At 36.8% G+C, this 14,069-nt stretch overlaps 1 protein-coding gene across 2 annotated transcripts; it reads left to right on the top strand.

Annotated features, from left to right (window-relative positions):
- Window positions 1–10: 10 nt before the first annotated feature.
- wun (wunen) lies at window positions 11–14,023 on the top strand. Of its 2 annotated transcripts, none has more exons than XM_020943297.2 (7): window positions 11–267; window positions 4,547–5,068; window positions 10,387–10,538; window positions 10,920–11,138; window positions 12,191–12,370; window positions 12,435–12,611; window positions 13,417–14,023. In XM_020943297.2, exons 2-7 carry the CDS (start codon window positions 4,801–4,803, stop codon window positions 13,543–13,545), a joined length of 1,125 nt encoding a protein of 374 aa, XP_020798956.2. In that variant the 5' UTR covers window positions 11–267; window positions 4,547–4,800; the 3' UTR covers window positions 13,546–14,023. The 2 variants fall into 2 exon arrangements, with proteins under 2 accessions (XP_020798956.2, XP_020798957.2); XM_020943298.2 differs by lacking the exon at window positions 13,417–14,023 and adding an exon at window positions 12,746–12,905 and having other exon boundaries at window positions 19–267.
- Window positions 14,024–14,069: the final 46 nt, after the last annotated feature.

Below are 14,069 nucleotides of genomic sequence, written 5' to 3'. Positions count from 1 at the left end.
TATAGTATCTGTATCTCTCAGTTATTTTCGTTCATCGGTCGCGTTCGGGTCGATTCCACGTCGCTCCTCCATTCATTGGAATCAAAGTGCGGATCTCGTAATCGACGTATATTATATTATATTATAGCTCTACCTCTATCTGAATCGAAGGAGCAAAACACACTTTGTGCGTGAAATAAAAACAAAGCTAACGATGACGGAGCAAACAGGGGCTGCTGCCTAAACAACCAAAAAAGATACTTTCGCAAGAGATACTTTGGCAAAAAGGTAAATTAATTTAAACAAAGAAAGTGTGTTTATGCATCTTGGGCAATTTTATCGATTTGCTTGGCCGGCAAACACACAAAAGTGGCCTCTTGATGGACACATAAACAAAAGTGCGAAAATAGAGGCGGAAAAACTGTGCAAATGTATCTCATAAATAATGCAGGTGGAAAGGGAAATTACGTGGGCGTGTATATTGTTTGGTTTAAAATCGATTTTCCCTAGTACTCTTCCATGGTCAAGGTTTCTGTTCTTGCGGAAATTAGTTGCTATCTATTTGGTCCGAAAAATCAGGCCATTGTTTTCCGTGGAAGAAACCCCTCCATCGTCGATACCCAACCGACAGCTTATCAATTATTGAAACGCAAAAGGCCAGAGAAATATCTGAATCGCAACATTTGGCTTTTCATGGTGCTCGAGCTTTATTACCTATATTCCCAGCGATATATTGCCTTTATCGGTGAGAGTTTTCTGCCACTTGGATCTTGGATTTGGCCTAAAACAATTCTGGCATCTGGCCAAGTTACAAGAAAATTAAGGAGCGCAGGTCATAAACATATCCAATATTTAATACTTGGCATTATTTCTGATCCATAAATAAAGAGCCAACTATTATTCTAAGATTTCTGGCTGGCTTTTTTGAATAATCTATATATATTTTCCAATATTTTAATGCGATTTACTGTGATTTTGAAACCTTAAAGTGTGGTTTGAGTTTTGCCAACAAAAATTGTTAAAAAATGAGATCATTTATTAGAATTTGTAATTTAATGAATTGGAGTTAAAAATTAATTAAAGATATACTTAAACAGATACGGATTTCAGACATTGACTATAATTAAAAACCAACTGTGTATCCGAGCTGTTTTTAACAAGATCTTTGTGTATTTTTACTATGCCATAAATCAGAAAACTATTTCTCCATTATTTTGTGGGGATATATATGCCATAATAATATAAATTTGTGGTTTCTTTAACTTATATTTTAGCTGTAACACTTTTTTAAATATTTCTCAGCCTCAATTCCTATACCTTGTCTGCTTTTATTGAAATTCTATTCACTCCCCAAAACTCCCAAATGCCATACATTTTCGATTTTCCAACAAATTTTTCCTCACAATTCATATTGAATTTCGTTGTCAAGCTTGTGTAAATTGTTGGCCAACTTCTGCTGACTGCTGACTGCAGCCAGTTTATGGGAATTTGCCACCAATAATAATTGTTAACAAAGCAAATAAACAAGGGTTTTACATACACCTCCTCACGACGATGGGTTGGTTGAACTTGAGACCACGAGTTGTGCACAGTTTCAGGTGTCAATTTACCTTCCTTTTCGCCGACAAGTTGTCTGCAAGTTGGTTATAATACTTTACTGACTTATTCCTTTTCAAAATATAATTTTGCGTGTTTGGTTTGTTGAGGGAAACTTGAAATTTCCATATGCAGAGCAGCAGAGCTGCCCAAAAAAATTCTCGGCATGCACTTGTTGGATTTTTAATGATCCGACCCGGCGCCGGGTTTGTTTATGTAAATTGTGAACCATTTCATTAACCGATATACATGCATATATGTATATATTTTGTATATTGTTCGGTTTTTAATTATTTTTCCATCTCGAATGACCTTAATTCGCCGCATGCGTCTGGAGATATATATTCCAGAAATGACAAAAATGCTTGGAGGGGCGACATGGAGGCTGCTCAGCTTGTGGTCGTTGCCCGACGAAAGTTAATCGTTTCAGTCTGAAATTAAAATGATGAGGAGTACGTTTTTGGCAGGGACAGACCTTCAGCTGTATCTGAAAATCAAGAGTTTTATATAGTATTTCAAGCACTTGTAAATCCAGGCTTAAATGACACATCCTTTGATACCATAAACATGTTTAATTAATGGCTTTGTGGTGTTGAACTAAACGATGCTTTAAAGATTGAGATAAAATGTTAAAAAAAAAAAGTATTTACAAGTGAGATAAAATAGGCATATACATATAAATAAGGTATTAAAGGAAGAGGTGTTAAAAAATACACCCATCCGTTTATAATTTCTTCAAAACTGCTCAGTCATACTCTTACTGAAACATTGTGTTTATTCCGTCAATGAAATATTCCAACATTTTGCCAACTATTTATCATAAATTATTTTGAAGTGAAGCAAAAATATACAAAGCAAAAATTTCATTGTTTAAACTACAAGTTTTTGTTGCCAAGGCTACAAGCCAAAATAGATTGTTCTAGTTTTGAAGAATTTAATTAAAACAAAAGCCAAATGTTTACCCAAGACAATTTATGGAATTGTAAATTCATTCACACCTTGATTACACATTTCGAAACAAATGCTATGACTAAAGTATTTCGAAATCGCAGAAATTAGTCAATAAATGTGGTATCTTTTTTTTAATGGTAGAGTCATATAAAGCACTCCCCCACCTAGATATTTTATCATACATTTGCGATAAGATAATACTAATATTTGCAGATATAGTAAAAGCAAGATTAATCGTTCATTAATGGGTCAACATGCCCTGCCACATGGCTGTCTATTTTTAGCCTGATTAATACGCTTTTTATTTCCGGGAGCTGACAATTAAAAAATAATCTCAAACCAAACAATCTCAAGTGCGTGGAAGCACGCTCTCTTCACTCACAATCCGATAATATCGCTCTTTTATTCTTGTTTTTTAATTAAGACTGCCTGCTATGTCGTTGTCATTCGTTAAAAAAAAAAAAAACAGAATGGAAAACTCAAGAACATTCATCAGGAGGAAGGTTGTTTTGTAGGAATCTCTGGAGACTAGAGACTTGGGCATAAAATAGCAATCAGGGGAGTCGAGGATCGTCTACTATCTATAAATAGACCGTGGATTGATCGAATGCATTGGGCCGGTTGCCTTGGCCTGGCCATAATCGTGAGTGAGCCTCCTTTTCAGTGGCTTTTCTCAGTTCTGGGAGTTCTTTGCTCCTTGGTAGAAATGCCAACATAAATGCCGACTGACGTTTGCCACTTGGCCTGTTATGGTTTTGTCAAATTAAGGCCTTGTTTCGGTCTCAAGGAGGCCAAGACCTGGCCTCTACTTGGTCATTATAACGCCCCATTGATGGCCAAGTTGATTGCACTAAATTATAGAAATTTGACAGGAACTAGCAAGAAGGTGGTACTTATTTTGGCATAGATAAGGCTTTTTCAGAGTTTTATAAGTTCGGATATTCAAAATAAAAGAATAAAAATAAAAATAAATTTTTAACTTATTTACACAGAAAATATCCTTTCTAGTTAGTTAGTGAAATCATGCAATTTCTGAAAATAACCTAATTTCGCTGAGTTATTTTTAAAACAGGAAACCGTTTTTATAGCTTTTTATTTTTTTATTAACATTTAGCCATAAATATTTATTTTGTACTATTAAATGCTAACAAAACAACATGAAAAGCGAAATATTCAACAATAATTGCGAGGATTTCAAGTCCAGACCGAGACTTTTATTACCTTAACTTGTAAGCACTGATAAAAAATTAATTTTCCTCACAGAATTAAATATGTATTAAAGTTTAAATAATTTATTTATTATTTAAAATTTTTTCAGTGATTTTAATAAATGAAAATTCTAATATTATCTTTATCTTTAATATAATTAACTCCGATTTTCAGTCAAACTTATTTTAATATTTCGGACAGATAATGTCCCTGCCAAGAAAACTTGTTGTTCTAGAAGCTAACATTAACAGAAACCAAACTCCTTGTCAAATTTGTTTCGAATCGAAAAATAAAATTCGAAGCTTAACAGAGCTCTGTTAATCATTCTCGTACAGATAAATTACAGGCGCGTAAGAGTAGTTTATCTAGTCTATACTTTTTTTTGGTCAGATAGCTACAAATAAAGAATTTTAACTGAGAAACCGGCTCTAAAAGATCTAACTCTTAATATTGTACAGCTTTTATATAGAAAACTTTTATTGAAGAACAAGTTTAAGTGTCAAGAAGAACAAAAATAAAAAATAAAATAAAACTTGAAAGTTTATTGCTCGTTGAAAGTGACACCACTTAACCATTGTCTCAATTCCATTTGAAAGTCAATAAATCACGAGATTCTTCTTCTTCATCTTCAATCTCAGCCATTTACGCACAACTACGTTAATAAAAAAAAATATGGGAAAAAAAGAGACAATTCATCACACAGCTGTCTTATCACGAGGGAATCCTCAACTTATTACTCATCCCGCGAATCATTCAACAAAATAGCTTTTATTAATTTATCTCCTTTGATGTTCTTCCTCCCATTCGCCAGCAAAAAGAAAAGAAACGACAAAACAACGTAAGCACAAAGAGAGGCTATGACGTAGAGGGAACTTATACGTGGAACCAGATTTACACCTCAACCCGTACAGCTGTACTGCTCGCACTTAAGCTCAAGTTCACTGCCAAGCGTCGCCAGAAAGAGACAGTCCCAAGAGCGAGGAGAGCAAGCCAAAAAAAGCTTGCACCGCGACGAAAAGCTCGTGCACCCAAAACTAAGGCAATCGAAGAGCAATATAAAATAAAATGAGTAACGAATCATCCGCCAGTGAAACAACACCGCTGCGGCGGCCCGAAACCCAAGTGATTGAAAACGTGGCCCAAACGGTTGTTAACAGTTCTAACAATAACAATAACTACGGCGATACAGTGGCGGTGCGTTTGCAAGGCGGAGATAGTTCACACCAACAGCAAGAACAGCAGCAGCCGCAGCAACAACAACCTGCTACAGACATGGACACCAACAAGAGAATTCTATGCCGCGTTGGCCTGGATATATTAATATTACTGTGCGGTGAGTAAAGGTTTGCCATTTTACACCTGTTCACCTCGTAGCTCAATGCGAAATTTCAATCGCATTGAAGTTATTTACACTATACGCCGCGTGTTTATTGTCTGTCGCAATGTTTATTATTTCTTTTGTGTGCGCCTCTTCCATCCCGCTCGCACCCGGGCTGTTTTTATGTAATTTCCGCCAAAGCTCTGCGGTGGCAAAGCTCGCTCTGTTGCTCTGTCGGGGGTTCCTCTCTTTGATCTGCCTAGGCTCTCTCTTAAAAGAATCTTTTTTTTGTTTAGGATTTGCATAATTTCAAGATTAATTGCTAAAAACAGCCTTATCCTATATCCATTTGCTGACTCAAGTTGAATTTGAACATTATATTTACTGATTGGGTAACAAATAGACTTATTGCTTGGCAATTTGTCATAAACAAAGTTTAAAGTTTAAAGCAATAAGATTGTAATAGATACACGAAGAGAAAAAACAGATTGTTTTGACTATAATATTATATCTTCTTGATTTTTAAACACTTTCAAGGTATTAAAATTGTAGTTAGGAGCTTGTAATCATGTAAAGGAGTCATTTCCGACCCTATAAATCGTATATATTCTTGATCAGCATCAAAAGCCGAGTCAATCTAGCCAATATTTAAGGAAAACAATTTTTTTTAATTTTTTCTAAATTTTATCGTTAATTTACATCGTTAAAATTGCCAAAAATTTTACAAAAAAATTAATTTTTAAAAATTTTAAAACTGAGTATGCAGATTTGTTAGACCTGAAAAAACTAGCACAGAACAGTTTTCCGAATTAAATTTATTTAATTTTTGGCTTACTTATGATAAATTGCTCATTCGAACCTATGATTCTAAGCGCTACAAACTTTTGCTTCTCGAAGTAAGCTTAATTTCTTGAATAAAATTCGTAAATAATATTCTTTAAAATTCTAAAAATTAAAATGTAATCTTTATGTTTAAAAAAATGACAAAAACTTCAAACAAATACTATTTTCTTCAGGGAAATCAAAGGAAAATCAATATAAAATTACCTATTACCTTACTAGGAGTTACTCCACATCTTTCTTATAATTTCCTTATATTCAATTATCTTTTGCAATACAATAAACACTTATATTTCCTCAGTGTAAAGATGTTTTTGTGACTTCGCCTTGCCTTTGTTTTTATTTGCTTAGCAAACAGGAAAAAAATAAAAGCGGTGACAGTTAAATTGTGTCAGGTAAAGGTGGACAACCTGACTGACTGAGTTGCAGTTCGTTCGTGGGAGTTACACAATTCCCAATCAGCGTTTTTTTGTCTTCCTTTTTTAAACATAATCAGCTATTTTGCTTTGGAAACCACACACACAAAAAAGTTGAGAAAGCAATGGCAAAATGTTCAAGTATACCTGTACCCCTTTTCCGTGGAAAAACACCAATCTCAAAAGGGGAATAACATTCTAAAGTCAAGATAATTTTGCTCTCAAAATGGGTAATAATCATAAAACTTAATAAATTTGGTATTATTTCATAAGCTGATATCATTAAGCTATATTTAAGGAGTTCTTCAATAGAAGAAGAATCAAAATACTTTAAAAAAAACCCTTAAAAAGTCGTCACTTTTCAATTCTCTCTTGAAACCAAAGACTTTTAGAATTACTATCCCAATTTTCGATAAGATATTCTTGATTTTTCAACTTTTTATCTTGATTTTTCCCACCCCAAAACAATCAATGGTTTCCATTGTAGCCTTAACCAGTTTTATGAAAGAATTTCTCGTACAAATTCGATTCTTTATGAAACTTAGCTGATTAGCTACCTTACCTTACCTACCTGAGTCATAAAAAGCACCTACCCTACCTTGACATTTTTTGTGGATTTTTGCAATTGGCACTACAACTGAAAAAGCAAACTTGAAATTGTAGCCATATTTGTCCAACTGATATAAGTTGCTACCTTAAGTAGATTGAATTTACGGCCTCATTGTTTGTTGTAGTTTACCCAACGGGATATAGGTAACATATATATACTATATACAGATGTTTTTAGCACAGATACATATTTCATTCCAGCATAAAAGCATGACACATTATTTAAGCTCAGGTAAAGCCATAAGATACTCATTTTTGTTGACTCACCAGGGTGCCTTTAAGATCCAAATACCCAAATGAATCATTCGGGAGAGTTTTATTATTGAGTTAATATATAATATAAGTATGATAAGCTATATAGTAAAGTGGAAGCTAATACAACATACTGGGGTTTTGATTAATAAATAAATCAGGAAACACCACTATCTTATATGAAGAGTTTTGTTTAATCAATATTTAGATTAAAGTACGCAAAAATATATACAAAGATATGAGAGTAATAAGCCTACCTGAAAGTATTCTAATCGAAAACTTGTGCCGTGTGCACATGTCTAGTTCCCATGATTATAAATGGGGGATTTTTTTGGTTCTATTGATTTGTCAACAACCTAAAAAAACGAAAACCCCAAAAGTTCTTTGAATAAATTATAAAATTCAAGACAAAATATCGTTTGAAATAAATTCCAATTAGTTAAATCTTTTACCAAAGATCCAAGAATGCATTTCAAATTCATGTTTTTAGTGGGTCGAAGATTAGTTTCTGATGCATCTGATGGTCTCCGTCGTCTGTCGTCAACTAATTTTGGGTGTAAATTACTCTTGACGCTAGAAAAACCCTGATAAAGTGATTTTCTTTAGGGGGAAAATCGACCCAAGACGACGAAGATACCGTGACGAGAGTGTCGGGGAGGCACTTAACCAAACAAATTCTTGGTCTGAACCGCAGTTTGACGTTAATTGAATGCGAACGAGCTGCGGCTGCCTCTCTCCTTCACCTTTCTCCTTGAGTTTTGGGTGCGAAGGTGGAGTCATTAAACCCATAAAAGATATAACTGAAATGCATATCGGGGGTCGTCGTCTTGTTGGGGAAACTACTTCCCCAACTCTTAATGTTTTTCCAAAGCTACTTCAATAATTTATCGAGCGTGATTGCGGGGATGCGTGTTTGGTTTTTGATGGGGCAAGGGGAATTCTTTGTATTCAATTTGACCAAAAAACTAAGTAGAAAGAATAATATTTATGCAGTGCATTTTGGGCATGAGGCAATTGTTGTTGTTGTTGTTGTTGTTTACCTTCCAGCCAACAAATAAACAAGGCCAGAAAATAGATACAGATTCTGAGGTACAAAAACAGATACAGATACAGTTGGAAAAATCGAAAGATATGTGAAGACGAGGCCTCTGCCTGTGGTGATAAATGTTGTTGATTTTTCTGTGTGATTTTTTTTGCCAGAGACAAAAAGTAATGAACATTTAATTGCCAGCAGCTCATGACTCATATGAAACTGTCAGTAAAAAAGGTTCAAACTCCTCTACCTGTGTGACTTTTCTGAGATGCGGGCGATCTGGGAATTTTCCTGGCAACCATTCATATAAGATTTTACTTGTCAGGCATGAAAATTGCCAAAAAAGAAAAGATAACCCACATCAATAACTCGGATTTTCAACGGTCACTGTCCCCTGCTCTAAATCAATTGAATCGGTTCAAAGTTTTCTTTAGTTCAGTCTCATCCTTAATCTGTCTGATTGCTAAAGTTGTCGTTTTACAGAGTTCTATATATCTCTGGGCATTAATTGCCTTTAATTTGACTTCCGTCATGTCTAATTAATGCCGCAAGTACAAGTCAGACGCTTTTAATTAGACGCCCGGCCCCCGTCTTTGAGGTCAGATTTGAGTACAGACTTTTCCTCTGCAAATATGTATCTTTAGTTAACAAGACAAGAACAAGAAAAAGATAAACTTGCGAAAAGCAAACATTTGGTAAGTTGAAAAGAAAGCGGCATCGTCGGCATTTCTAGCAGCATCTAAGAGATGCAGAGATACAAAGATACATAAGTATCTGCAGCGTAAAACGGTGGTGATCTTTTTTGGTGGAAATCTGATTGTGTAGAGTGGGTTTGAAGTGGGTGCCTTTACCTCTTTGTATAGCAAACAATTTGTTTATGTTTGCGGCTCTCATTCAGAGCAAACGGCGGCGTCTTTATTTATTGAAACGAACTTGACACCAAATGGACAGCGTTAGATTACGGCCTAGGTGCGTTAGATACAATTCGGTTGAATGCAGTTCCCCCTCTTTTTTGAAAAATATTAAATTAAACATTTCCGCTAGAGGTACAGCTCCCGTATAATAATCATTTTTAAACGGCTTATGTCACCCCCATAAAAAACACGAAACACGCACAAAATCATCAACAGAATCGTTATGTGGTTTTTGTGATATTTAACACAGTTTTTTGTTCTTACTTTTTCCATTTCACTTTATCACCATCTGAAGTTCGAACTAGTTAATCTCTGGATTATGTATCTCTGAACATATACTCCTATATCTTTCTATAGATCACCCCGACACTTTCATTTTCTCTGCCCCACAAAAGTCATAAAAACATTTTTGTGAGAGCTACCGACAGGATTAGTTATTCTATACAGAAAGAAAGAAGAAAAAGGCCACTTGCTGTTTGTAATATGACGCTAATCTTGGCCAGGAATTCCCTTTCAATAACTTTCCCAGCAGTCGGTGATCGTTAAATAAGTCGAGACAATGCCACTGATCTAGATTTAGGGACCTCCTGAGGCAGCTGCTTCCCCTTAAAAGAAAGCAGATCAAATAGGAAGAGAGAGCGATGGCATTGTGTCACCCACCTTAAGGGATCACATAGAAATAGTAATAGAAATAGTCGCCATCGAGTGCACTTTATGTGAGTTTTCCTCGACTAATGAGCACTCCAGATCGTTATGCCAGAGCAAGTATGGTGGGTTCATCGACTTTCACAAGAGTTTTCCGCCGGCAGCAGGTAGTATGCCTCATTGCAGAGGCTAAATGGAGCGCTTGAAGCCCTGGGCTAATGCAATTTTAATTATCCACTAGATAGATGTGTGCTTAAAACAAATAAAAAAGAAGCCAGGAGAGGCCAGGCCATCCATCAATCAGCCCTGCCTCTGCCTCTGCCTCTGCACGCTTCACAATTTGTCGAAAATATTATTATTAATGCCAGGGAATTTTTAATTAGACAATGAAATAGGGGGAAAAAGAACATTATAAACCCCGCACACGTTCGCCTGTCACCGGGAATCTTATCACTTGGCTTAGACATATCATAAGTCAATAGAGAGGTTCTCCTCTTCCCTATTTTCTGTCACCCTAGTTAAGCCCCTATGACCTACTAAAGATGAAAGGGGGATTTTACCTAAATATATATATGTACATATAGTTTTCCTATAATTTTCAACTCGATTTTCTATTGCTTTCAGTTGGTTTCCCCATACTGATATTCTATCTGCTGGGCGATCCCTATAAAAGGGGCTTCTTCTGTGATGATGAGTCGCTGAAGCATCCATTCCATGACTCCACCGTACGGAATTGGATGCTATACTTCATTGGAGTGGTGATACCCGTTGGTGTGGTAAGTGTGTGATGGACAGCTAGAAAATTGTGTCAAGCAGCTGTTGGATCCGGATACTTGAGCAAAGATTGCGCAATTGCCTCAAGTTCAGTTTTGTCAGTACACAAGATCTGTTGCAACATATATGTATGTACATATATACAAACATTCTGGGTGGATGTTTAATGTCCACATGTCGGCAATTAAAGCTAGAACAACATGTGTCTGGAGGCGGCCCTACTAATAGTTCTAGACAACCAAACGAAATTCGTCCCATTTTCGGGTCTGTGTCATAAATATTTGCATGCGCCCTAATGACTTTCAGTAAAAGGATTTTACGAGCTGCTAACTCTCTGGAACTTGCATTTATTTATGATTCATTCTTTTCCTTTTATCCTACAGATAGTCCTTGTGGAGGTAATAATAGCCCAGAGCAAGGTCAGGCGTAATAATGGAAACTCTACCAGTAGACGTTATGTCTTGATGAACTACGATTTACCCGAGTGGCTCATCGAGTGCTACAAGAAAGTGGGAATCTATGCCTTTGGTGCCGTGGTCAGCCAACTTACCACGGATATAGCCAAGTATTCCATTGGCCGTTTGCGTCCCCATTTCATTGCGGTAAGTGCATTTATATCTGGACATTTGCAGCAAATATCTCCCCTGCATTCTGACATTGCCAATTAATTTTAATCTGCAACATGTGCAGCAAGACGAGGCGACACTGACTGTGACACTGACAGCAGCGACAACGAAGACAAATCCCATGTCGAAGTAGGAGAAGACATTGGACATACACCGAGGGGGCTTTGGGGACAATGTCAAACATAAAGCGGGGAAAGGGTTTATTAATAGTTTGGGATTGAAAATGGAAACATAAATGCACTCTCTAGGGTTTCATATATTATTTAATACATGAGGAAATATTAAAGGTTAAATAGAGAGTTATTAGAGGAAGATTTGCAAGTTTAAAAGCTTTAAATACTACACTTAATAATTGCAAACATCATTAAAATAGTACTTTATATTTGAGCTTGATTTTTATATCACTCCCAAGAGATTTTCTGAAAGATTCCTACCCTTTTAAAGTATTTAAAAAAAAATAGATTAATTCCTAATTAAAATCCTTATAAACACTTTAAACCTGATCATAAATTCCCTTAAGTTAAGGTACTCTTCTCTCACATTTGTGTATCTTTCAATCTTTAGAGTATTTATAAATTCATGCAACCCCAAAAATAATAAAGTTCCCAGATCCGGAGTTGTGTTTTGTTTATTTATGATATTTTGACTGGATGTCAGACAAATTCATAAATATTCGCGGCGTCGGCAAGTGGCTTGTTAGCCAGCTATCGTGCGGATCATTTGGGGAGATCTCATAGGGATGGTCACAGGGATCTCTCTTCCTCTATATAATCTATATAGAAGGGGGAGCCCACGAAGGCACACAGAGCCGCCCTATTGTTTAGTGAAAAACGGCAACCGGGTAGATGCAAGTGCAGCTGTTGCCGCAACTCTAATTTGCGGCACATGTGGAGCCTCAAAAAGGCAGAGAGGAGGAGTAGGAGAAGCTCTTCACCAAACAAAAGATTGCTGTAGCTTAAGTCCAAGTCATCGTTTTTGGTTTACATTTATTTTTAATACGTTTCCTTTTCATATTCATCCGCCCACAGGTGTGCCAGCCCGTGATGCCCGATGGCTCCACCTGCGATGATCCCGGGAATGCCGGCAAGTACATTCAGGAGTTTACGTGCAAGGGAGTCGGCTCCTCGGATCGCATGCTCAAAGAGATGCGACTCTCCTTCCCCAGTGGCCACTCCAGCTTCACCTTCTTTGCCATGGTCTATCTGGCGGTAAGTTTATCCATTGTTATAGTCACACGATCGATCTCTTATTGTTCTCCTTTGTGGCTTATAGTTGTACCTGCAGGCACGCATGACATGGAAGGGCTCCAAGCTGCTGCGTCACATGCTGCAGTTCCTCTTCATCATGGTGGCCTGGTATACGGCTTTGAGTCGAGTCTCGGACTACAAGCATCATTGGTCGGATGTGCTGGCGGGATCACTGATTGGCTCCACGTGCGCCTTGGTTGTGGTGAGTTGGGTTTTGATTTTATGATGTTATATTGATGAGGAACCGAAAGCCTAGCTTATGCATGTTTTAAGTACCAATTTTTGCTTAGTAATCTTGATATTAGAAATTCACAAACTTTCATCGTATTTTTTTAGAGCTATTGCCTGCCCCAGAGTTGGTTCAATTTTCAGACAGTTTGGCCCATCGCCAAAGGCAAGGCGCAGTGATCGAGGATCATATATAGCCTAGTATCAGCTTATGACATTGTAAAGAAGATTAGCAATTAAAGCCTCACAATTTCTGCATACCAATATATATACATCCCACCGACTACTATTCATTATTAACCTGGTGGCGGCCATTAGCCTTAATTGAACTGCGGGAAGCAGTCAACTTCTTCTACGAATTGGCAGATTTCAACACCTAGCCGAAGGGGGATAGGTTGCGTGTGGTGCCAATCAATGCCACAAATGCCATCTAAACGAAGCACGAGAGCCTCGGCTGGGCAGCTGGTCACCTGGAGGAGAGTCTATGCAGGTGCCATGCTTGTAATTTCACGCTTCACTGGGTGGAATGGGGAGGTTTCAAAGGGGGAAAGGCAGTCATATTTCTCGGCGATTCAATTAGAGAGATATGAAACGAGTTAGGAAGTCGAAACATACAGCGAAACATACTTTTAGGAGCAGCTGTTACATGTACAGGAGCAATAATTGGGGTAGAAAGATTTATAGTTCATATAGAGACGTTTTTTTACCTTCTTCATATATTAATATATCTTAAAATTAAAAACTTCAAAGACTAAACATTTCCTTTTCTTTACTTCCAGGTAAACTTTGTCTCTGACTTGTTTCAAAAGCCCAGCATAAAGTCCTATTTGCCGCGTACAGCGCAAGACATGAATGCCACGCAAGGACCTCCGATGCCGAATCAGGGAATTCGTGTTACCACAAACTAACCCGCTCTAGGAGGAGTGTCTCACAACTATTACAAATTCCACGAGTTGTAGCCTTCGGAGCTGCTCTCGATTTCTGTCCGGATTTCTATATCGGCCAAGCCAAGCTTAGCGAAAGCCCGATTTATATTTATTAATGAATTTTGCATTTCGTGTGCGTGAGTGTATGTGATCTGCAAGTGCACTTAGGCATGTCCTTAAGTGTCCTTAAACGTTAGCTAGCGCAATTGAGAGATAAAGAGATATCTATCTGTGTGAGGGTATTTATTGTACTATTTAATTAAGCAATTTTTAACTGACTCAACAATTTCGACAACAAACAAGTGACCTTCGAACTGCACAAAAATAAATGTAATAAAACAATGCGAAGGCAACAATAAGTATTATTTGTAAACTTAGAAATAAGCTTTTGGATACGAAAAGATATTTTAATTAGTCCTAAGACAATCTTTTAATAAATATGTTTAAATTATGACTTTAACTAAGATTGTGATGGTTTTATAAAAAATTTCTTTGGCAAATTAAAA

Source organism: Drosophila serrata, unplaced genomic scaffold (genome assembly GCF_035046125.1).
Source record: "Drosophila serrata isolate PLE 108 unplaced genomic scaffold, ASM3504612v1 contig_165, whole genome shotgun sequence".
Lineage (NCBI taxonomy): Eukaryota > Metazoa > Arthropoda > Insecta > Diptera > Drosophilidae > Drosophila > Drosophila serrata.
This window is presented reverse-complemented; position numbering and strand designations above follow the sequence as displayed.